This window comes from Bos indicus, chromosome 21 (assembly GCF_029378745.1).
Source record: "Bos indicus isolate NIAB-ARS_2022 breed Sahiwal x Tharparkar chromosome 21, NIAB-ARS_B.indTharparkar_mat_pri_1.0, whole genome shotgun sequence".
Classification (NCBI taxonomy): Eukaryota; Metazoa; Chordata; class Mammalia; order Artiodactyla; family Bovidae; genus Bos; species Bos indicus.
Window position 1 is genome coordinate 23054069 of NC_091780.1, and position 24736 is coordinate 23078804.

The 24736-nt window shown below is 46.0% G+C and overlaps 1 protein-coding gene and 1 long non-coding RNA gene across 5 annotated transcripts in view; one reads left to right on the plus strand and one right to left on the minus strand.

Moving 5' to 3' along the window:
- Window positions 1–24736, plus strand: part of PDE8A (phosphodiesterase 8A) — a 147427-nt gene that overhangs the window by 115246 nt on the left and 7445 nt on the right. For all 3 annotated transcript variants that reach the window (XM_070775182.1, XM_070775181.1, XM_019983568.2), the window contains 12 exons: window positions 96–184; window positions 1973–2024; window positions 2125–2167; window positions 5440–5517; window positions 8951–9021; window positions 9222–9386; window positions 10192–10240; window positions 10702–10837; window positions 12360–12558; window positions 14398–14615; window positions 16230–16362; window positions 18649–18816. In XM_070775182.1, the coding sequence (XP_070631283.1) occupies window positions 96–184; window positions 1973–2024; window positions 2125–2167; window positions 5440–5517; window positions 8951–9021; window positions 9222–9386; window positions 10192–10240; window positions 10702–10837; window positions 12360–12558; window positions 14398–14615; window positions 16230–16362; window positions 18649–18816 (1401 nt within the window). The remainder of the gene's footprint in view (window positions 1–95; window positions 185–1972; window positions 2025–2124; window positions 2168–5439; window positions 5518–8950; window positions 9022–9221; window positions 9387–10191; window positions 10241–10701; window positions 10838–12359; window positions 12559–14397; window positions 14616–16229; window positions 16363–18648; window positions 18817–24736) is intronic.
- LOC109575442 (uncharacterized) overlaps window positions 14629–24736 on the minus strand; it is a 48453-nt gene continuing 38345 nt past the window's right edge. For both annotated transcript variants that reach the window (XR_002183228.2, XR_011562578.1), the window contains 4 exons: window positions 18681–18830; window positions 17721–18011; window positions 17359–17559; window positions 14629–14973 (listed from right to left, as the gene is read on the minus strand). This is a non-coding gene — a long non-coding RNA (uncharacterized lncRNA). The remainder of the gene's footprint in view (window positions 14974–17358; window positions 17560–17720; window positions 18012–18680; window positions 18831–24736) is intronic.

Here is a 24736-nt window from a genome sequence, read left to right on the forward strand (position 1 = left end):
TGGCCACTGGGAGTGAACAGGAGCCTGGGGTGGAGGATGTTCTTAGGTTCATGTTTGGAACACAGTGTATAATGATGCTCACATTCCATTTATAGGAATGGCAAGGAATTTACTCTGTCAGGAAGAAAAATGGAGATAACGTACAACAAAATGTGAAGATAATACCTGTCATTGGACAGGGAGGGTAAGTAGAAAAAACAAGTACTTCAGTCAGTATACCATGTTTGGCTTATTGCAGCATATGCTTTAAATACTTAAGTAAGCTAAGAACTGCACATGGAAACTTCTAAGAAGGACTGGTAACCAGGTCAGTTACCACCAAAGTGTGACCTTCCAGGGTGGCTTCCCCATGGTCACAGCCCGACCCTCCTGCTGGCAGCCCAGAGCCACCAGACTCCAACAGTCCTGCTTAAGCTGTGTGAGCACATACATAAAAGATGAAAGCATTTAAATCCGATGCCACCTCACTGAGTTTTGTGCCAAGAACACTCACTGGGACTCTATATTTAAAAGTTTTCTGTCTGGCTTAGCAGGTAAAGAATCTGCCTGCAGTGTAGGAGGCTCAGATTCGATCCCTAGGTTGGGAAGATCCCTTGGAGGAGGAAATGGCAACCCACTCCAGTATTCTTGCCTGGAAAATCCCATGCACAGAGGAGCCTGGCAAACTACACAGTTCATGGGGTCTCAAAAGAGTCATACATGACTGAGCACATGCACACATCTGGTTTTGGTAGCCTCTGTATCATTTCTGCACAGAACTATCAAATTAGATAAAGTATTTCCAATACTGTCATTTATAGAAACTCATATGAAACAGGTGTGACCACAGGTTGGAAAAGGCAGTATATATCAGGAGCCTAAAAGTGTCATAGTTTGTCTCGGAATCTATGTTAAATAATACAAACAGTGGAAAATTGAGTGTGAATTGCAGAACACTCAACAATAAAATATACCACAATTAGGAATGATGATCATAGAGAATTAAATCACAGGAGAAAATGTTTATGATAAATACAAAAGTCAAAATGTAAAATCATACCTAGTGTATGTTCTTGGTCATGAAGACAAGGAGGAGGTGTGGAGACAGTGTTGTAACCACGCTGCTGTCTGGGAGCCCTTCCCTCCCTGGGCAGGTGCTCAGGGCCTGCTGGGCGTCCCTTCTCCTCCTCCTCACCACGGCCCTGCAGTGGTGGCACTGTGACCGTCTCTGGTTGACAGATGAGGAAGCTGAGGCTGAGAGAGGTGGGCTCAGCCCGGGGCCTGGTTACAGCGCTTGGTGGAGCCGTGCTACAGACCCCCACACTGCCCATGAGGCTCACGTGTTGGTCAGCAGACCTGGTTGCCAGCTGGCGACTGCCTCAGGGAAATGGCTCTGTGTGCGCTCTCTGTTCTGACTCTGCCTTTTTATGTCCTTCCCTCGTTGGGTGGGGGCTAACTGTGTAGGGATTGGATTATCAAGGGGAAAAGCTGAAAAATGGAAAGAACAGTAAATAAGTGAGGAGAGTCAGCAACTCGCAAGAGAACCTCAGCTGCCTGGTTCTAGATGCGCACATTCGACCCCAGAGGGGCCTGTGACTGTTTCCACGAGTGTTGAGAGCAGACGCTGCTGAAACTCGAAGACGAGCATCAGAGTAAAGGCTTGTAAACATGAAAACATGTGACAGAACTAAAGGCTTTTGGTTGGCTAACGTGGATATATTTTTGAAACCTGAGTATTTTTTTTATTGTATGTTGTGATGACTTGGAAGGATTTTGTTATTTTTACTGAAGAGTCAGCCTCTCTTCTCCAGAAACACCAGGGAATGCATGTGGACTCTTGTTTGTTTATTGGCAGCCTTGAACACAAGCAATAGAACTGCTCTCTCCAAGCCTTGTGTGTGTTGTGAAAGAGAGATGCTTTTAGAAAAACTAGCTAGCTCTCCACCAGAATTGTGGGCCAGGAGGAATATAATGCATTGTTTTCTACTTGCAGAAAAATTAGACACTATGTGTCCATTATCAGAGTGTGCAATGGCAACAATAAGGTATGTAGGAGGGGCCCTGGGGGCCCTAGGGGCCCAGCAAGATTTCCCTTACTGCGTCACCAGGCACTCAGAACTAATGGCTTCTGATATTCATTTCTAGGCGGAGACGATAGCTGAATGTGTTCAGACGGACAGTTACGCAGGTACGGTGCCCTGTATTCATCCTTAGGGTTCATTGAGCTTTGGAAAAACTGAAAACAGGCCCTACCTCCGATGAGCTCACCTGGTGCGTAGGTGGGACTGTGTTTTCCTAGCGCTGTAGCAGCATCTCTCTCCCCGACTCCTGGGTCCTGAGCACAGGTGGGCATTCTGACAGGTGTCCTGGGCAGGTCTTACCTCCAGTGCGTGCACGTCCGTGCAGTGCGTTGAGCGGAGTGTGGTCTGTCAGCCTGATGCTTGAAGAGGCAGTGGTGTTGGTGTCGGACCACATGTCTTCAGCAGGGACACCCCATCAGACCTGCCTCACCTCAGGGCTGTCTCCGGAGGACTTAAGTGCGGGAGACACCTTACAGACCAGGTTCCCTTTTTACAGACAAGGAGATGAAAAGCCCCATGATTTGCTCCCGGACATCTAGCTACGAAGCGGTCAGCTGGCACTCAAGCCCAGATGGCCAGCTCTAGCAGTCTGAGGCACGTGCTGGGACAGTTCCCCGGGGCGCCCCGGGAGTGATCAGGCTTTAACCTGAAAAGAAGAGGGCCATGTGGACAGAGGGGCACACAGCACGTGGTCGAAAATGACCGTTACTGGGGAGGAGGGCAGGGGAACGAGGCAGGTTCCAGACAGGGAGAGGTGGACTGGAGGGGAGGGGACGGGTGCAGAGGAAAAGTGGTCTAGACGGAAGAGGGAGAGTGCAGAGTGTGTTCTAGAAAGAGCGGGGTGACGTTCCGACCAGTACAAAAGGTGGGAAGGAGGTGGGATCGTGGAGGGTCCTTCGGTATTGGGGGGAAATTAGGATCTCCATCTGGAGGCAGCAGCCTCAGTCGTCTTCACATCCCCATGCCTGCCGTAGAGCCTGACCTGCCCCAGGTGCTCAGCGAATGTTTGCTGAGTGGCAGAAAGGGAGAAGAAGGGAACTGCAGGAGGTCACAGCGCAGCTTCTTGCCTGCTGTTTGGACATGGATCTCCTCTGAGCTCAGAGCAAGGAGACACCACAGTCTGAGTGGTTGAGAGTAGGTGTGGCTGGACGGGGTAATGAGCATTTGGGTGGGCACCGTGTCCCTGGTTGGAGGTGGAAGAGCGGAGTCAAGGCTCTTCCTGAGACAGGAGAGCTGTGCCCATGCAGCTCACATGTGGTCAAGACTGCGAGAGATCAACGGCTGGCTGCAGCCAGCACACTGCTCCTGTCCTTGACTGCCAGGGAGTTCCTCTTTACCTCCAAGGTGCTGAGGGTGTTGAGCAGGTGAGCCATGGACTCGGAGTGGTTTGTTAGTGGTGCTCTGGTTTGTGTGTATGCATATGTGTGGAGAAGCAGACGCGTGTCTGTTGAGCATCTGCAACGTGCTGGCAGTGCTGGTCACCCAGGAAGGGGCGGGGAACGTCATTTCTGCCTTCACGTCGTTCACAATTAGTGAGCTGCAGAGTAAAGCCAGTGGTTCCTGGCGGGGTGGGGTCGGGCTGGGGCTGAGGCATTAGGGGTAGGCTCCCCAGAGGGCAGGATACCTGAACTGCATCTCCAAGAGGACGGAGTGTTAACCAGGTGGAGAAGGCAGAGAGGGAGGAGAAGGCAGCCGGGGAGGGGCGCCCTCCTAAGTGGGGGTGAGCAGTTAGTGCCACGGCAGAGAGGTCTGGGAGGTGGCCTAGCACATCCTAGGTAACTCATGGTAGCTGGAGAGACGAGGTTCAGACACAAGGGACCCTGGGTCCACACTGGGGAATTTACATCTGACCCTAAAAACAGTGAAGCACCATTAAAATGTTCTAATCAGAAGAGTGAGCACTGTCTGGAGAGAATGGGTCGGAGAGGGCAAGGTTGGGCCTGGTAGGACCGGTGAGGCAGGCTGTCCCTGTAACCCAGAGGACGATGACAGGTGTCCGAGCCTGGACAGTGAAGGAGCGGGGAGAGATGTTTAGGAGGTAGAATCTAGACAGTTACCACACCTGCGCACTTGAGGGAGAGCGGCAGGGAGGCGTCACGGACGATTGGCCTCCAGCTGAGTGGACAGGTAGATGCTGCCCAGTGACTGGGATGAGGAGTGGCCTGGAGAAGACGGCTAGCTCTTCTGAAGCTCTGAGGGCCGTCCGCATGGAAGTGACGAGTGACTGGGGAGGATGGAAGTCTGGGGCTCGGGAGAAAGGCCCAGAATACAGTAGCAGCACGGGACTGAGTAAAGGCTGTAGGGAAGAATGAGGAGACTGTGCTGTCTGAGAAGAGAAGGGGGTGCAGAGGATGAGCCTATGGGAACAACAGGGTGCTGAGGAACAGGAGACTTGGTGATGGAGACCAGGAAGGAACAGCAGGAGGCACAGAGAAAGCCAGGGTGGACGTGTGTGGACCAGAGTTTCCAGAAAGCGAGCTCAGTCTAGCACTGACTGGTGTCTAGTACACAAGTCAGACGAGTCAGGTTACGACTGACTCGAGTCCTTCAGAGGTAGCAACAGGGAGGTCATCAGCGACCTTGGCAAGGTCATTACCAGTGCCCACAGAGAGGAGAACATACCAGCGAGCAAGTGGAGAAGGTTCTGGATGGTGGAGAGGAGTACCAAGGGCCGGATCCTGTATGCAAGCAAGAGTCCAGGGAGGAAGCCAGGAGAAGGCAGAGACGAGCTCATCTCACGGGGCTCCCAATGTCCTCATCTGTGAAATGAGGACAGGGTGGAGAGGCCTGGCACCACGGGTGACACCGAGGAGGGCTCAGGAAGGAAGGTTACCTTGGCCTTGTCATTGATTGGCGAGGGGTTGCGGGGAGAGAGGAGTCGGACCCCTCCTGTTTGGGCTGGAGGGTCAGTGGTGCCATCCACAGGAAGTGGGCGCAGAGAAGTAGACCCCAGACCAGCGCTCCCTGTCCTGCCTCCAGAAGAGAGGCACAGTCTCCCCCGGGACATTTTAGGGCTTGTATTGTAGAAAAAACACAGAAAAGATTTTTTCACTTTGGGACAAGGGTGGACGGGGATCAAAATTTTCCCACCACTTGCCCAACTATGTAGAAGTAGGTGAAATTCTCCTGAGTTCATTTCTGACAGTTTTTGTGGCCTGAGACCCTCGTTTATGGTGAGTGGAAAATTTTTTGAGAAAGTTGGTCTCCCTTAAACCCAGTTGTTCAGAGAGTTCATCTTGGTGTACTGTGTTGATTTTTGCAGCATCCTAAATGGCATTCTAAATCTTAAATTTTGTCTTTTAAAGCTTTCATATTGGTAATTTTACTAATATGTTGTTAAAATCTCTTCATGGAGGTAATTTACCATTTATTTCCACAGATAATCAGTCAGGCAAACATAAAGACAGGAGAAAAAGCTCCCTCGATGTCAAAACTGTTGCCTCTCGAACAAATGAAGGTAGGTGACAAAGATGAGGAGAAAAACGTGCTCCTCTGAGTGGTGGGCACGTGGAAACATGAGGCTCCCTTCCTCATCTTGTCTGGGTCACTGCCCCACCCTCAAGCTCAGCAGGCAGGGGGCCCCTATAGAAGTCTGCGTGCGTTTCTCCCTCGCCCCTGACTCCTTTGCCAGTAGGTTCATCTGACCCTTCTGATGGAGTCAGGGAATAAAGAATAGATGCCCCCCTCTGCTGCAGGGGCAGGGGGCAGAGGTGGTACAGGGAAGTGTGTGGGTGCAGGCCTCAGCTTGACCTTGGTTCAGGTCCCAGCTTCATCTACTTTCTGTGCAGCCTTGGGGGTGGACTTGAGTTCTTCCATTTCCACGTCATCAGATGGGGATAATTCTGCGGTCCACAGGGGACAACGTAAGGATTAACTGAGTGTGTGTGGTGCCTGGCAGGGGTCATGGCAGCTGCTGGCACCATCTTCACCATGGTCCTCCCTGTCACGGCCCTTGAGCAGAGCAGAGGTCACTCGGGTGCCCCAGACCATCTTCGCTGCCACACTGTGACTCCTCTTCATCCTTTGCATTCCTTCGTCCCTTTCTCTGTTTTGAAGAGTTAAACATTTTTCTTTTAATGTTTTTGGGTTTTAACCTTTGTTCTTTTTGATTGCCTTGAAATTTACATATAATTCATATTAAGTGTTGAGTTCAATAAGTTTTGACAGTTCTGTACCGTTGACCTGTATAGACTGTTACCACCCACCCCAAAATAGATTCAGAAAATACACACCTGCAGGCCTGCACTCGCGCACAGGTCCCACCACACAGAGGCATCCACTCATTTCTTGCACGAGTTAATCTGGCCTCTTCTTGTGCCTCACAGAAATGGAGTCGCACAGCATGCACATAGCATGGCTCCTTTCACTCGTCTTCGCGTCTGGAGGTCCATCCACGTTGCTGGGGGTGGTTAGCAGTTGGTTCTTCCCTATTGCTTGGTAGTACTTCATTGTATGTGCCACGATCTGTTATCCATTCTCTTAGGAATGGTCCTTTTGTGTTGACCTTTCCATTTGAGGGCTGTTAAGGGTAAGGCTGCTGTGCATGCTTCTGTGCAGGTCTTTCTTTGTGGACATGTGGGTCCATCGCCTAGCACTGGCACCTTGGGCCTCTGGGCACCTGTGCACAGTTCTCCCGGCAGGGGCTGTGCCTCATGCCATCCCTCATCTTCGAGCGTTCCAGTTGCTCCTCATTCTCTCACACTGGGTTACACTAGGCTCTAAACTATAGTTACTCTACCAGATGTGATTTTAATTTTAATTTTCCATGTGACACCCCTTTCATATGCCTACTGGCCATTTGGATATCCTCTTCTGTGAAGTGATATACATAAATTTTGCCCACTTTTTTCATTGGGTTATCTCTTGCTTGTTGGTTGTAGGAATTCTTTTCATATTCTAGATGTGGATATAAGTATTCCAGACACACTGATCTTAGTTTGTGGATTGCATTTTCACTCTTAATAGTCTTTTAATGAACAGAGGTTCTTAATGAATCTTAAAGTTCATTTAATCAGTGTTTTCTATTACACATAGTGCTTTTTTGTGTCGTGTTTAAGAACTCTTTCTCTATCCCAAGGTCATGAAGACTTTTCCCACATTTTCTTCTATAAGCCTTATTGTTTTATCTTTCACTTTGGCTCTATGATTCATTCCAAATCAATTTTTATATTGAGTGAGGGTAGGGATCAAGGATGAATTTTCTCCCTACAGGGAAACCCAAACCGGCCCATCACTATATGGAAAATCCATCTTTTGCTATAGTATCATTCTTGTAACCAGTTGACTGTAAATACATGGTCTGTTTCTGGACTCATGGGTTCTGTTTCATTGTTCCGTTAGTCCTTGCTTGCACCAATACCATGATCAGTTACTACAGTTATATGGTAAGTCTTGATATCTGGTAAAGTTCTTCAAGATTATCCTGATTATTCTAGGTTCTTTGCATTTCCATATAGCATTTAGAATCAGCTACTTAGTGTACACACACACACACACACACAACCTCCTGGGATTTTATTTGGGAGTGTCTTAAATCTATAGATCAAGTTGGAGAAACTTGAAATCTTGATAATACTGAGTCTTTCAAAACATGAACATGCTCTTTGTATTTAGGTTGTCTTTTTTTCTCAGCAGTGTTTCGCATTTTCAGTATAGAAGTCCTACACTTAGATATCCGTTAGATTTATTCCTGAATACTGATTTTTTTGATGCTGTCATAATGGTTTTTTAGTTTCCAGTTGTTTGTTGCTAATATGTAGAAATATAATTGACTTTTTGTGTATTGACCTTCCACCCAGTAATCTTGATAAACTTAGTGATTGTAAGTGTAGCATTTGTAGAGTCTTTCAGATTTTCTGCAAACATAGTCACAACAATCTTTATTCTTTTTCACCTTATTGTATTTACTGTATTGTTTGGTTTTTATATGTCACCTTCACTATATTTTTTAATGAGAATAAGTCCTGTTATGACATAGTGATAGAATAGTGGTTTCTGTTTTTGGTTTAATGACCTTGTTGGGTAAAATGGAAAGACAGCATCCATGTGCTGGTCACCAACATTAGATTTAGGTAGTTTTTGTTGGTCTCTGCAATTTGAAGCATGTGAGAGCCCCTGAGTAGGTTAGTCCTGGTGGTTTCTCCTCAGGCCCTTGTTTGGTAAAATAAGGCCGACATCTCAGGCGGGTAGAGCAGTGTGTGGTCCTCTCTGGCCCTTGGTAAACAGCATGTGGCTGGACAGTGGGGCTTTCAGGGAGAGACAGAACACCACGTGAGTGTCTTCCTGCCTGTTCACCGCCCGGGCTTCTCCCCACCCCAGAGGAACTGAGTCTTGACAGGAGCAACAAAAAATTAACAAACATTAGAGCATAATACTGCCACCTACCTCAGCTAATCTAGACGGATTAGGTAACTATCTCAAGCAGAACAGTGAAAAGCACCCAAGGATGCCTTGAAAAACTGAGCCAGAAATACAGATTTCAGTTAATTGAGTTGTATGTATTGTTCCTGCCATCTATGAAACAAAGGGCCTGTGTGGCATTGTCTTTCAGAACGTTTCTCTCCTGGGTAGCAGCAAGCTGAATTATAAAACGTTATTGTTACAGACACAGAGAGGCCAATGTGTGGCCTCGACTTGCTAGATTGCTTCCTCTGTTCTCTCGATGGCCTGTGACCTCAGAGGTTCAGTCTAGGGGGTCACATGCCTCCCAGTGCCTTGAACTGAAGGAGGCAGAGTTGGTCTGCCAGAATCCTGGGCTTGGTAGGATGGGGAGGGAGCTGAGCCACCTGGTAGCTCTGGTCCTGCCCCTTCACTCGGGCCTGGAAGAGGGTGGGAGGCAGTGAGTGAGGCCACGCTCACCCTGATCCCTGTACCACCTGGTCTCTCCACAGTTTCCAGCCAGAGACGACACTCTTCCATGGCCCGGATCCATTCCATGACGATCGAGGCGCCCATCACCAAGGTGACACAGTGACCCGCAGCAGTGATGAGGTTCTCCTAGGTGTATGGAGCTGCTGCCTCTGCGGAGGGAGGAGGGTGGCAGGAGCACTTTGGCTTTCTTAAGCTAACAATGAGTCCTGCTGCCAGCCTGACTCTTTGGGTTGCTCTCACATTGCCTTTAAGGTGATGAAAGTCAGGACTTTTCTTTCCGTATTATTATAGGTCATCAATATCATCAATGCTGCCCAGGAAAGCAGTCCCATGCCTGTGACAGAAGCTTTAGACCGTGTGTTGGAAATTCTAAGAACCACTGAATTATATTCACCACAGTTCGGTGCTAAGGACGATGATCCTCACGCCAATGACCTCGTCGGGGGCCTGGTGTCTGTGAGTGTCCTGACAGGCCGCTGGCTCCATCCCGCTGCTCTCATTCGTTTTCTCAGAGGTCACTTGTTGACAAGCTGTCCTACACAGTGCTCTGTGTGTGGGGTCAGCCATGGCATAGATCATGCATTGCCCAGGCTCAGCTGCCCTCCTGCTGAGCCGTCACCCACTTGCTGCCTATCCAGGGGGGTGGTGGGTACGGGGGACCTCAGCTTGGAACAGAAGGAGGAGAGTGTTCAGGACAGCCAGCTTGTCTGCTGCGTTGGGTCTCCATTTTTACTTAAGGGCTCTACAAGTAGTTGATTTAAATAAAACTTGAAGATTTTGAAAACTGGGGCAGAAAAAAATACGAAGTGTTTGATACCGTGTTACAGAACAGGACGACTGGCTCCCTCCAGAGTGTCCTGTACAGACTAGGTGACATCGTGGGAGGAGGCTGGGGGATCATTTTGTTAGCTGGAGGCTTTGGACCACGGGCTCTAGGTGCCGCCTCCAGCTGTCTAGGATAGAGGCCTCCAGCTCTATGGAAAACAGACCATTCCATTACCATCTGTCACCTTCTGTCTTGGTGACAAAGTTCAGAAATAAAAATTCACCTCCCTGCCTAATTGGTGCTTGCTAAAGCCACTAGATTTCATACCAGTAAGGCTGTCAGCAGTCATCAGACGGGTGATCACAGGGGAGCTTCGGTGTGCGCGTGTGGATGGAGACAGCCGCCCGCAGCTGTCCTCTGTGACCGGCTGTCCTGGGTTTTCAAGGAGTAAGGAATACTTTTGATTTCCCTGTTTATTTCCTTGATTTTTATCAGGATGGTTTGCGAAGATTATCCGGAAATGAGTATGTTCTTTCAACAAAAAGTAAGTTTTTCCTTTTTAATGTATTGGATTGCTATTAGTATTTTAGCTAATACTATTGGGGTTTCCCTGGTGCCTCAGACAATAAATAATCTGGTTGCAATGCAGGAGACCTGGGTTCGATCCCTGGGTTGGGAAGATCCCCTGGAGAAGGGAAAGGTTACCTACTCCAGTGTTCTTGCCTAGAGAATCCATGGACAGAGGAGCCTGGCAGGCTATAGTCCATGGGGTTGCAGAGTCGGACACGACTGAGTGACTAATACTTTCATTAGTATTATAGCCATACTTAAGTAATGAAGATAAAGTTTCAGATAAAAATTTTGAGATTTTTTTTTATCAGTAAGAAGTTTTTGGTTTATCATAAACCCTAAGAAACAAAGCATCCGCCCCCAAAGCTCTGCTGCTCCCCCTGAGGGACAGCAAACGCCATCAAGCCTGTTGATCCCGTTCTGTTTACCCTGCAGACCTTCAGCAGGCTCCCAGCAGCAGCATTGTCCCCATCTCCCTTCATGATGTTCCATCACAGATAACTCGGGCCATGGAAAAGGAGGAGTACTGGGACTTCAGTATTTTTGAACTGGAGGCTGCCACTCATAAAAGGTGAGCCCACGGAAGCTCAGCAGACAGGGAGTTTGATTCCAAGGGCCAGTGTGGAGAAAGCCTCTCCGGGAGTGTAGGCTCTGCCCAGAGCCGGTCCCTGGTCAGGGAGGAGGCCCCAGGGAAAGAGCAGCAGATACCTTGAGTCTCCAGGGCCTCAGCGTCAGCAAGGGATCAGGGAGAAGCCAAGGGGAATTCGCCTGGCCATGACTGCCACAGAGAGAGAAAGTGACTTACTTGGAGTCTCCAAGTAGCAGAGGTTTTCTTTTTGTAAGATACGGTTATTAATTTCTCCTGTAGGTATTAAGTAGTGATATGTTGACACTGCAGCAAAGAGTCTCATTTCAGAGCTCAGAACCATTGGCAGTCCAGTGGTTAAGACTCCACACTTCCAATGCAGGGATCTCAGGTTTGATCCCTGGTCAGGGAACTAAGATCCCACATGCTACTCAGCACAACCAAAAAAATAATACATGGATGTACATGCTGATAAGAGCTGTCCCCAGATCTTGGTTGCTGTGTTGGTGACAGGCATGGGGACACCCCACACTCCAGCATCCTGACCTGAGTGTGGTCCCCTAGAGCAGGGAAGGGTTGGGTTTCCCCTCCCATTTTATACCTCACTGGAGAACACTCAGCCAGAGGAGTGTGGTTGGCTTGGCACACGGGAAGGGCATTCAGACCTGATGCCAGCCAGCGCTGCCCTTCAGGAGGGTGAGGCATCAACCCCAGCAGACAGGCAGAGAGGGGCCGTTACAGGAGACTCGTCAGGTCTCATCCCATGTGGGTGGTGGTCCCCATGACAGCCCCTGCCCTTTGCTCACACTCAGAGCAAGTCAAGCTTCTAAGACATTCTGCATCTGTGTGCCCCACAGGGCCAGTGACAGCGGCAAACAAAGCTGTGGGCACTGGTTTACATCCTAATGTGAGCTGGGACAGGGCAAGTCTGCCCAAGTCCTGGGAGCCCAGCCAGTTTGGCCACTGCCTCAACAGAGCCAAAAGCAAAGGCCAGAGGCTGGATGACGGTGACTCTCAAGGACAGGCCTCATTTGGCACCAGCTGGTCACCTGTCTGGGGAAACCCCCACCTCCAGAGTGTTGAGACCATCACATGATGTGTGCCAGCGTCTGGCTTGTGTGCTGCCGTGGGGAACTGGTATCTTCTTCCAACAAGACGTCTGGCCAGTGACACACATCCAGCAAGGCCACAGGGGAGGACGCAGTTAGCCTGGCAGCACGTTGACCTAGAGACCCTCTTGGTGCTGGGAGGACTCTGCAGCAGTTAGGGCAGTAGGAGCACCAGGCAGGTGCCCCCAGAATTGCAGCTGGGCTCTGCCCAGGGCTGGTGCTGGCCACCAGGAGAGAGGGCGACAGGGTGCCCCCTGCAGGCCACCCTCACAGGCTCCACTTTCTGTCCCGCTTACTCCCGGAAGTCTGGCTCAGGTTTGCCTGTTGGATCTGAACAGATCAGACACTCTACCTGTTTCTCTACTTTGATTTAATGCTGTGTATGTTTTTCTCTATAGGCCTTTGATTTACCTTGGTCTCAAAGTGTTTGCTCGCTTCGGAGTCTGTGAATTCTTAAAATGCCCCGAGGCAACGCTGAGATCCTGGTTACAGGTGATCGAAGCCAATTATCACGCTTCCAACCCCTACCACAACTCCACACACTCTGCTGATGTGCTGCATGCCACTGCCTACTTTCTCTGCAAAGAGAGGATCAAGGTGAGCTGTGTTGGTGCCCTGTGCTTCACAGCAGGGGTGAGGGTGCAGGGTATAGGGTGCAGTCTGGCCCGGGAAGGGTGCGGCCTCCTGAGGAGCAGGACCACACCCTGGCTCTGGGGAGTGGATAATTAATTCCAAATGTGGCCCTGGGCATTCCGCCTTCAAATAGGAGCCACTTTAGCTCCAGCTTTGAGGGCTCAGGAGCAAAGGGAATGTGAGTGTGTCACAGTAAGAGTGTCAGAGAAGAAAGTGCCATCCAAGGCACTCTGCTCACTGCCCACTTCCAAACCAAGCTTCCTAAGAAAGCTTTTCACATTGTAAATTGTTTCATTAGGGAAATGTTCGAAGCAGCAACTAGACCTGCACTGCTTTGCCAGAGTATTTGTGTTATTAGTATTTCCATCAGCATCCGCCATAAACTGGCACAGAAGACCAGGGAGCGCTGGTGCACGGCCGTTTCACTTTCAGAAGCACCTGAAAGCGGAAGAATCAGTGAGAATCGGGGCCTCGTGAGGAATGAGACAGGTCAGCCTCCCGGCACGAGTGCAGGGCAGGCAAGTCCAGCCTCCCTCTAGCTGTGTTCTTTGGTGGTTTTTTGTTGTTGTTTTACTAAAGGTCACGACTAAGACTGTAGGTAGAACAAGAGTCCAGGGAGAGGTCTGTTCTCATGAAGTATGAACACAGAGGGCAGAGGAGAGACATCTGCGTCAATGTGGTTCAGCATAAAGGGAACCTAATTTTTGCTGTAATTTAATGCTTTTGAAACTCCTTGATAGATAACATACAAATATACATTCAGAAAGCTATTAATAAGTTAATTTTTAACATAATTTACTGATGTAATTCACATCATAAAATTCACCCATTTAAAGTTAAAACTCCCTGGGGGCTTCCCTGGTGGTCCAGTGGTTGAACTCCATGCCTCCAGTGCAGCTGCTGCAGGTCCAGCCCCTGGCTGGAAACTAAGACCCCACATGCCATGCAGCACGGCCAAAAAACCTTTTTTTTAAGTTAAAACTATTGAATTTCAATTTAAATAAATTTACAAGCCTGGTTAATTAGATATACACCTTTTCTTCAAGTGTTCGTAGGATATTTCCAAAAATGATCTTGATACTAAGACACAGTTTTGATATACTTCAAAAAACTTTAAAAATGTCAGCCACTACAAATGAGAAAATATTTCGAACAAATTGGGGTTAAACAAAGAAATCAAAAATAACAGAAAACAACAAAATGAGAAACCTATGTATCAAAACCTATAGAATGAGAAGAGCAATGTGATCATCTGGGATTGTTCTTTGAAACAACCAAGAGAATTCACTGCAAGTCAGACTAATCAAAATACAGAAAACAGGAATATACACATTAGAAATGGAGACTACTAGAAGAAAGTACCCTGCACTTCTGTACTTAAAGTTTTAAATGAGAACTTTTGGCCATGCTGTATGGCATGTGGGATCTTACTTTCCCAATTGATAATTTTAAATCAATGTTCCAAGTAGAAAGTCAATACCTCAGACTAAGGACCTTTTTATGTGATGGGTCTAAAGACAGACTGGCTGAGGAGGTGACTCCGGTCTGGTAAGGACACCCTGTGTCTTGGTAAATCCCTAACTTGTGCGAGACTGAGAATCAGATAATGTTTCCTCTGAAACATGCAAAAATGAAACTATTTCTGAGTAGAGTTAGGAAAACTGGATTTGCTCAACACTATGCTTTTCTCAGAAGTTTGAAATATTCTTACCTTAAAGTCAGAAGGGCAGAAAGAGAACTACACAGAAGGCTACCTTGCTTTCAGTGCCATGCCGCAATTTTTAAAAGAACTCTTGTTTTCAGCAAACTTTAGACCCACTTGATGAGGTTGCTGCCCTCATCGCAGCCACTATCCACGATGTGGACCACCCCGGGAGGACTAACTCCTTCCTGTGCAATGCCGGGAGCGAGCTGGCCATTCTCTACAACGACATGGCTGTGCTGGAGCACCACCACGCGGCCTTGGCCTTCCAGCTGACCACCGGCGATGACAAATGCAACATCTTTAAAAACATGGAGCGGTAAGAACAGTGAGCTGGAAAGTATGTTTACTTTTGCTCTTTAAAAAACAATTTGTTAAGATATAATTAGGTACTATACAGTTCACCCATTTAAAGCGTGTGGGGTTTTTGGTATATTCCAAGTTGTGCAGTCTTCTGTATAGTCGACATTTACATTTCCATCACCCCCAAAGGAACCTCGAACTCACGAGCAGTCACTGTCCTGCCCCCCCGGTAGGCAGTCGCAGATCTACCTTCCGCCTCCGTAGCTTTGTGAGTTCTGGGCATTTCAGACGATTGGAAGCACCCCAGGATGTGGTCTTCTGTGTCTGGCTTCTTTCACAAGCATGATGTTTTCAAGGTTCAGTTCTGTTCTGTCCTGAACATTTCAAGACAACAGTGTAAGGCTAACACCTTGACAGATTCAGAAGCTGTCATCTTACATCTCTGCCTGGCAGACTCCCAACATACTCTGCCCAGCAAACGTCTCATGTCTGATTGGTGACGCTGTGAGATTAGTGTCTTCTCTTCTTGATGGTGCCCTCACTGTCTAGGGTGGGGCTGTTAGAAGTGATCTGTCATGAGGAATACTTACTAATTGGGATTTTAAGGAAAGTTATTAAACCTAAGGGATTAAAAAAAAAACCTTTTTTTCTATGTTTTAGAATTTCATATGTGGACTTAAAGGTTTTTCCATAGTTGCTTACATATACATCAGTTATCGCTGGAAAATGCACAAGACCCTGACAGCTATGCCTGTCTCCAGGGAAAAGAACAGCATAGCTGCATAGAGTTCAGTTTATACTCTTTGTACCTTTTATGTTTTTAATTAAATGGTTTCCATCCTCAAAACATAAATTTTTAAAATAAATATAAAGGGCTAGAGGAAGAGGCATCAGGTACGCACCATTGATTCTCTCAGCTTTCAGATGGTTCACCCTCTGTTTCTGGGCTCCAAGATTGTTGGGTCTCAAGGTTCCTCTGTGTGGGATATATTCTTAATAACCCCAGCTGGCTATGTTCTAGCTTTTCTTTAATCTTAAGAACTACATGCCTTTTGCTTATGAGAACACTATGAACACTGTATCTATAGTCTTACGCATGTGCTGTGCTTAGTCACTCTGTCATGTCCGACTTTTTGCAGCCCCATGGACTGTAACCCGCCAGGCAAGAATACTGGAGTGAGTTGTCATGTGCTTCCCCAGGGGATCTTGGGATAGAACCCAGGTCTCCCGCATTGCAGGCAGATTCTTTACAGTTTGAGTCACCAGGGAATCCCAAGAATATTGGAGTGGGTAGCCTATCCCTCTTCCAGGGGATCTTCCCAACCCAGGAATAGAACTGGGGTCTCCTGTATTGCAGGCAGATTCTTTACCAGCTGAGCTACCAAGGAACCCCATAGTTTTGCCCAAAGATTCTCATTTTAACTTCTGTTCAGGTTCTCCTTACTAATAGCAGTCTAGGCAGCAACCTTTAACCTTCACATTCTTTAAAGCATGGCCTGCCACTGCTGCCCAGTTCATTAGAATTTCAGCCGCAGTGGACACAGGGCCTAGATCACAGCTGGTTTCCAGGAGCACCTGTCTGGTCTGGATCAGTAATCAGCAGCAGCCTCTCCTTTTTTGTCTGAAACAGGAACGACTACCAGACGCTGCGCCAGGGTATCATTGACATGGTCTTAGCCACAGAAATGACAAAGCACTTTGAGCACGTCAACAAATTTGTCAACATCATCAACAAGCCCTTGGTAGCATTAGAAGAAGAAGAGGTAAGTGAGCTGACTGCAAATGGAGTCTGTGTTTAGGGCTCTTCCTCCTGTGTGTTGTGGGGAAACCTGGGCTTAAGAGATCATGAGTATTATCATCCCTGCACTGGGCTCACTGCATATAAATACTTTTTTAACCAATGGAAATTAAAGTACAAAGACCTGGCAAGACATACAAGAAAAAGCATGACAATTCTGAAGGGACTTGACGATAGAGAGGTGGGCCATTCCTGCGCCCTTGTTCAACAGTTGCCCTGTCCCCTGCCTCTGAGCACTTTGGGGCCAGTTGGAGACCACGAGGTCTCTCGCCAGCCACTGCCCATTGTGCAGCCGACCTGTCCTCTGCTGATTTGTGTCACAGGAGGGTGGGGGTTGGGGAGGCTCCTGGACTTGGACCACAGGGTGCTGGTGGTGTTGGATTTGAGGCATGGAGTCCAGAACTTTCTGGCAAGAGAAGAACATTAACTGCTTCCCCAGACAGGAGCCCACAGCTGAGAAAGCAGGCATTCTGAGTTCTCAGCTCTTTTTCACCACTTGCTTGTCTCGAGTGGGCACGGTAGCCCTCGAGGCGCAGCGCTGAGGACACGGCACAAGGTGTGCTCTGGATAAACAGCACCCGCTACGCTAGGTCAGTGTGAGCGCAGCACCCGCCTGAGGCCCACAGCTGCCCGACCACCACCCCCAGGCTCCTCCCCACTCCTGTCGCCCCCTGCCAGTCTTCACCGAGCACAGAGACGACTCATCCTAAGAAGATAGCCCTTGAACTCCAGCTCTACTGCTGCAGCTCAGTTGTTTGGCCGGGGCTTCTGTCTGTCCCTGGCTTTCTAGCTTATCACCCTTCAGACTTGTCCCTGTCTCACCTGATCTGAAACCTGCTGAGAACTCTGCTCTCCTCACCCTCTCCAGTCTGTCAGACTTTACGCCCTTTCCAAGGACTCAGTCATTCTCCCATGCACAGATACCCCAGCTGACCCCACCCCACAGAAAGAAACCACGTACCTCGCAGACTTGGCTTCCTCCATTCATTCTGGGAAGTTTCCAGACTCAGCAGAGTTTTCATTCTCCTTGACAGTCATGTTCCTCCTCTCTGCTGTCACTACTTAGATTTTTACTGAGAGACTGGAAACCAGGATCCAGTGGGTCATAGCAGGTGGAAGAAAATAGTCACCCAGCGGGCAGTACAGAACAGTAGTCACACACCTGCACAGAGAGAAGGGTCAGCACAAAGCTGGTGGGCAGTGGGAGATGAGAATCACTGAGGTCACGGTGTCTGTCACTTTTGAGGAGACCAGGCAGCCTGGGCTCAGGGTCCCCCCCACCCATCTTGTCCCCACCGAGAGGGGATGACTGTGACTGCTTACAGAAACCACGTGGCTGACTCCTCTGGAAGCTGCTTGGTGGCTCAGAATCAGAGGAGATGCTTGCTCATGTCTTTGACCCAGTACTCACTCTTCCAACCTGAATTTGTTTCAGAGGCCCCTCACCCCAGGGGCTGAGGCTCCATATCCAGAGGGGCTCCCTGTGAGTCAGACACAGGCACTACTGTGGAGAGACAAGAGTCCAGACTAGAGGCAGGGCTCACGCATTGATCCTGGGCCAGCTCAGTACCTCTGGCTGAGTCTCTTCACCTCTCAGAGTCCTGTCATCCTCATCTGTAAAATATAATGGTAAATTATACTGATTTTCATGCCTACCACAAGATATCTTTGTGAGTGCAGATCACAAGACCATGACTAAGTCCTCTGTCCACCATAAAATGTGAGGGCAGAGTTTAGGAACATCAGTGTATCCGACACGCTGTGCACACCGGTGGCAGACTCCCAGGATCATGCCTCTCCCAGGGCTGGGTGGGGAGCAGCAGAGCCCCTGGCGGACCACAGGACCGTCAGTGGCAAGGGCAGAGAAAGGTTTCACTTTCCAGTTCAGTGTTTTTTAATGAATGTAAATAATACAAGATAGAGCCAGTCTTTTGAGTACTTAGTGAGTGATAGAACAGAAAGAAAAGGCAACTGTGAGAAACAGAGAAAGAGTCAAGATGGGGAAAGGTAGATATGCCAGCCTCTAGTGCTACGCTGTACTTCTGGGTTCTGCTGGAATCTCACTGGACCTTGGTTTTCCCCACTGCAGAGTGAGGGCCAACCTCAGAGCATCCCCGGCACTATTTTGAGAGACCCTAACCGTAGATCCCAGACAGAGCCCCACCGTGGTTACGGTGGGGCCACAACAGTAAAACAGGGCTTGGTACCTGGGGTCCCGTTTTGATTGCTTTGAATTCCACTCATGCTTTAGGAAACTGATAAAGATCAAGAAGCCATAAATACCATGCTCAGGGCTCCAGAGAACCGGACTCTGATCAAAAGGATGCTGATCAAGTGTGCTGACGTGTCCAACCCCTGCCGGCCCCTGGAGCAGTGCATTGAGTGGGCTGCGCGCATCTCAGAAGAGTATTTCTCTCAGGTAAGATGCAGCTTCTGAAGTTCCCTCAAGTAAAAGAGAGAAACACCATGAGGACCATAGGAAGTAATGGACTTAAAACTAGAAGTGGAGTTCTAAATGAAATTCTGTCCTTGAAGAACATTGCTTATATTACAGGCTTACTGGCAGTGAATTCTGTTAGTTTTCCCTTATTTGAAAATGTGTTTTATTTTGCCTTTGCTTTCATTCTTTCAGGATATTTTCAACAGATATTTGACGTTTTCTCCTAATAGCACTTTAAAGATGTTATTACACTGTTGGCTGCCCCTCCCAGTTTCTCTAGGTAGAAAAAAATTCTCGTGGGGGAAAAATATATATATATAAAATGGCTAAAATTTTTCCAAATTTAGTGAAAGATAAATCTGTGTGCATATGAGAAACTCAACAAATCTAACCCATGCCCAGGTATGTCATACTCAAGCAGCTACTAGCCAAAGATACAGAAACAAAATTGAAATCACTCAGAGAAATGACATATTACTTACACTAACTTCATGTCAGAAACTATGGAGGCCAGAAGACCTCAGAACATCATCTTTAAAAAGTTGTTAGGAGAAAACTGTCACCCTAAAATTCTGTAACCAGTGAAAATATCCTTCAAGAATGGAGGCAAAATAGACACTGTCAAACTGTGGAGAACAGTGTGGAGGTTTCTTAAACTCTCACTAGGAGTAAAAGCACCCTGTGACCCAGCAACTCCACTGCTGGGCATCTACCCTGAGAGAACCGGCACTCAAAATGCATGCACCCCAGCATTCACTGCAGCACTGTTTATGATAGCCAGAACATGGAAGCAACCCAGATGTCCACTGACAGATGAGTGGATAAAAGAAGTTGTGGTGTGTGTGTGCTCAGTCGCTTCAGTAATATTCCATTGTATGTAAAAGGAAAGAACTCGTCAGTTCTAATGAGGTGGATAAACCTAGAGACTGGCATACAGGGTGAAGAAAGAAAGAAAAATATCGTATATAGTGCATATATGTGGAATCTAGAAGAACGGTGCTATCTGCAGGGCAGAAATAGAGATGCGGATGTAGAGAACAGACTTGTAGACACAGCGGGAAGGAGAGGGTGGGACAGATTGAGAGAGTAGCGCTGAAAATGGTGAATCACAAAACCACAATGAGATAGCACGTCACATCTGTTAGAATGGCTGTTATCAAAAAGATAGGAAGTATTGTCAAGGATGTGGAGAAAAGAGAGCCCTTGTGCACTGTTGGTGGGAATGTAAATTGGTGCAGCCACTATGGAGCTGCCTCCAAAAATTAAAAACAGAACTACCATGTGATCCAGTAATTCTACTTCTGGGTATTTATCCAAAGAAAACAAAAGCACTAATCACCCCAAAAGATACACACACTCCCACATTCACCGCAGGATGACTTACAGTAGCCAAGTTGGAAGCAACCTAAGCACCCATTGATAGGTCAGTGAGTAAGGTGATGTGGGTATGTGTGTGCACATATAATGGGATATTATGTAGCCATTAAAAAGAATGAACTCTTGCCATTTGGTTTATGCTAAGTGAAATAGAAAAAGACAACTATTATATCATCTAACTTATATGTGGAATCTTACAGAGAACAAATTTGTGGTTGCTAGCTGAGTGGATGCAAGATGGTTAAAGGGAGTCAAAAGGTACAAACTCCCAGCTATAAAATAAAGAAGTCATGGGGTTGTAATGTACAGCATGGGAACTGTAGTTAGCAACTTTCAAATATGCAGTACTGTATTACTAAGAGAGTAGATGTTCAAAGTTGTAATTATAGGAAAAATTCTGTAATTATATATGGTGACAGATGTTAAGTAGATTTATTATGGTAATCATCTTGCAATATATGAAAATTTTGAATTATGTTGTACATCTGAAACTAATATAATGCTATTTATCAAATTCCTCAGTAAAAATAAGATAAAAACACTTTAAAAAATGATAAATAGCTGGGTAACTAACTATAAAAGTTTTTTTCCTTGGAATTTCTCTAAATACATAGGACTATTTTAAGTACAAGTTATAACACTGAATTGTAAAGGATATAATATATGTAACCATAAGCTATATGGCAACTATAGCATAAAGGATGGCAGAAAGTAAAATGGATCTACCTGAATCCAGGGTTTCTACATGTTACATTAAGTGTTATAGTATTAGCTCAGTAGACTGAGAAGTGAAAGATATATTTAGTAATCCCAAAATGTACTTAGTAATCCCTAGAGCAATCAGTGTACCTTAAAAGCTAATAGATATATTACTATAATGGAATTCTAAAATTTATTAAATTATACAAAAGCAGCAGGAGAACAGTCAAATGGGAGCTCCAGCTCTAATCATCAGTACTTACTTCAGTGGACTAAACCCTCCAATACAGATCATCAGGATGGATCTTGAAAAAATAATCCCAACTACATGCAGTCTACAAAAGACACACTTAAAATATAAAGAACAGAGAGGTGTAAAGTGAATGGATGGAAAGAGATATACCATGGAGACTGTAAATATAAAGATTAGAACGGCTATATTAATCTCAGACAAAACAGACATCAAGACAAAGAATAGTACCAGAGATAGTGAGAGACGTCATAGTGATAAAAAGTCTTATAGGAAGACATAAGCATAAGTGTGTGTGTATCTAATAACAGAGCTTCAAAATAAATGAGACAAGTACAACATGGTTGGAGATTTTAGTACCCCCTTTCAGCAATTGATAGAACAATCAGTAAAAACACATAATCCCAACAACACTGTTAACCACCTTACCTTACTTAATGTTTATAAAACACGTATCACATGTCTACAGAATATTTATTAAGGACACTGATATGTTCACCAATATGCATCATGCTGGGTCACAGACAAGATTCAGTAAATTTAAAATAATTGAAATCATACAGAATCTATTCTCCAGGCACAGTGGAATTAAATCAGAAATTAGTAAGAATAAGGTACCTAGGTAAACACCAAATATTCAGAAACTGACATTTCTAAATAGTCTAAGGTTCAGATAAAGGAAATTAATCAAAGTATATTAAAATTGTGGGATGCAAGCAAAACAGTTATCAGAGGGACATTTATAATTAGTGGAAAAGCCCTAAAGTTAACATCTTAGGTTTCAGTTTAAGAAACTAGAAAGAGACAAAGTAAACCCAAAGTAAGTAGGAAAGAAGTAACATAAGAGCAAAAAAAATGAGCAAACAGTAAAGAAACACTAGAAAAAATTGAAGGGCAAATGGTGGAGTAGAAGGACTTGAGCTCATCTCCTCATGAAAACCCCAAAATCACAACTGCTGGACAACCTCATCAAAGAAGGATTGGCACCTACCTAGAAAGATGCTCTACACCCAAAGACCAAGAACCACAAGACAGGAGGACGAGCACTTTCACGATGTAATCAAATCCCACACCTGCTCAGGTTCTCCCACCGGAATGAGGTCTGAGCCCACGTTAGGCTCCCAGCCTGGGGGTCTGGCATCGGGGGGAGGAGCCCCCAGAGCGTTTGGCTTGAGTGCAGGAGCTCCACAGGACTGGGAGAGACAGACTCCATTCTTGAGGGCACACACAAGGTTTCATGAGCACTGGTGCCCAGGCCAGAGCAGTGACTCCGTTAGAGCCTGAACCAGACCTACCTGCAGGTTTTGGAGGGTCTCCTGGAGGTGGGGGTCGGCTGTGGCCCACTGCAGGGGCAGGAACACCAGTGGGGGAGGCCCTGTGGTAAATTCCTCAGCTGAGCTCTCCTAGAGGTCACCACTTTGGCACTGAGACCTGTCCCCACCCAGCAGCCTGCAGGCTCCATTTCTGGGATGCCTCTGGCCTTCTTGGATTGGAAGAATCAGTATTATCAAAATGACTCTACTGCCCAAGGCAATCAAATTCAGTTCAATCTCTCCCAAATCACCAATGGCATTTTTCACAGAACTAGAACAAATTTTTTAATTTGTATGAAAACACAAAAGACCCCAAATAGCCAAAACAATCCCAAGAAGGAAAACCAGAGCTGGAGGAATCAGTCTCCCTGACATCAGGCTATATTGCGAACCTATAGTCATCAAAACAGTGTGGTATTGGCACAAAAACAGAAATACTGATCAATGGAACAAGATAGAAAGCCCAGAAATAAACCCATACACCTGTGGTCCTTAATCTATGACAAAGGAGGTCAGAAGATACAATGGAGAAAAGACGGTCTCTTCAATAAGTGGTGCTGGGAAAACTCTCAGCTACATGTAAAAAATGAAATTAAAACATTCTCTAACACCATACACAAAAACAAAACTCAGTGGATTAAAGACCTAAATGTAAGACCAGATACTACTATAAAAGTCTTAAAGGAAAGCATAGGCAGAACACTCTAACATAAATCACAGCAGTTATCTTTTTGGATCCACTTCTAGATTAATGAAAAAATAAATGGGACCTAATTAAAAGCTTTTTGCACAGCAAAGGAAATCATAAACAAAATGAAGACAACCCACAGAATGGGAGAAAATATTTGCACATGAAGTGATTGATAGGGATTCATCTCCAAAATATATAAATAGCTAATGTAGCACAATATCAAAAAACCCAAATAACCCAATAGAAAGATAGTGAAAGTGAAGTCGCTCAGTCGTGTCCGACTCTTTGCGATCCCATGGACTGTAGCCCACCAGGCTCCTCCATCCGAGGTATTCTCCAGGCAAGAATACTGGAGTGGGTTGCCATTTCCTTCTCCAGGGGATCTTCCCGACCCAGGGACCGAACCCAGGTCTCCCGCATTGCAGGCAGACGCTTTAACCTCTGAGCCACCAGGGAGCCCTAATAAAAAGATGGCCAGATCTAAATAGACATTTCTTCAAAGAAGACATACATGTTCATCATCACTAATTATTAGAGAAATACAAATCAAAACTCTAATGATTTACCACTCACAGTGGTCAGGAATGTTCATCAAAGTCTTCAAACAATACATTCTGGAGAGGGTTTGGAGAAAGGGATCCCTCCTACACTGTTAGTGGAATGTAAATTGGTACAGCCATTATGGAGGTATAGAGGTTCCTTAAAAAGCTAAAAACAGCTACTATATAATCCAGCAATCCCATTCCTAGGCATATATCCTAAGAAAATCATTAAGTATACATGCACCCCCGTGTTCACTGCATCACTATAATAGCCAGGACATGGATGTAATCTAAATGTCTATCGACAGAGGAATGGAAAAGAAAATGGAATATTATTTAGCCATAAAAAATAAAACAATGCCATTTACAGCAACATGGATGGACCTAGAGATTATCATACTAAGCGAAGTAAATCTGAGAGACAGATATTAATATCACATCAGCTTTTATGTGACATCTCAAAAAATGATACAAAGGAACTTATTTACAAAACATAAACAGACTCACAGACTTCAAGAGAAAGGGATAAATTAGGAGTTTGGGATTAACAGATACACACTACTGTATATAAAAGAGATAATCAACAAGCTCCTACGGTATAACACAGGGACCACCACTCAATATTCTCTAATAACCTATGTGGGAAAAGAAGCTAAAAAGGAGTGGATATATATATATATATAAAACTGATCCATTTTGCTATACACCTGAAACTAATACATTGAAAATGAACCATACTCCAGTAAATTTTTTTAAAAAGATACATGTATAACTGAATCACTCTGCTGTATACCTGAGACTGACACAACATTGTAAATCAATTGTACTCCAGTATAAAATAAAAAGTAAGGAATATTTAAAAGAATAATAAACATTTTCAAAGCCAAAAGTTGGATTTTTTTTTGGCAAAATTAACAAAATTGGTAAATACACAGCTAAAATAATCAAGAAGGATGCAGATCACCAATATCAGGAATGTCACAATAAATGTGACCACTTAGATGAAATGGATGAATACCTTAAAAAC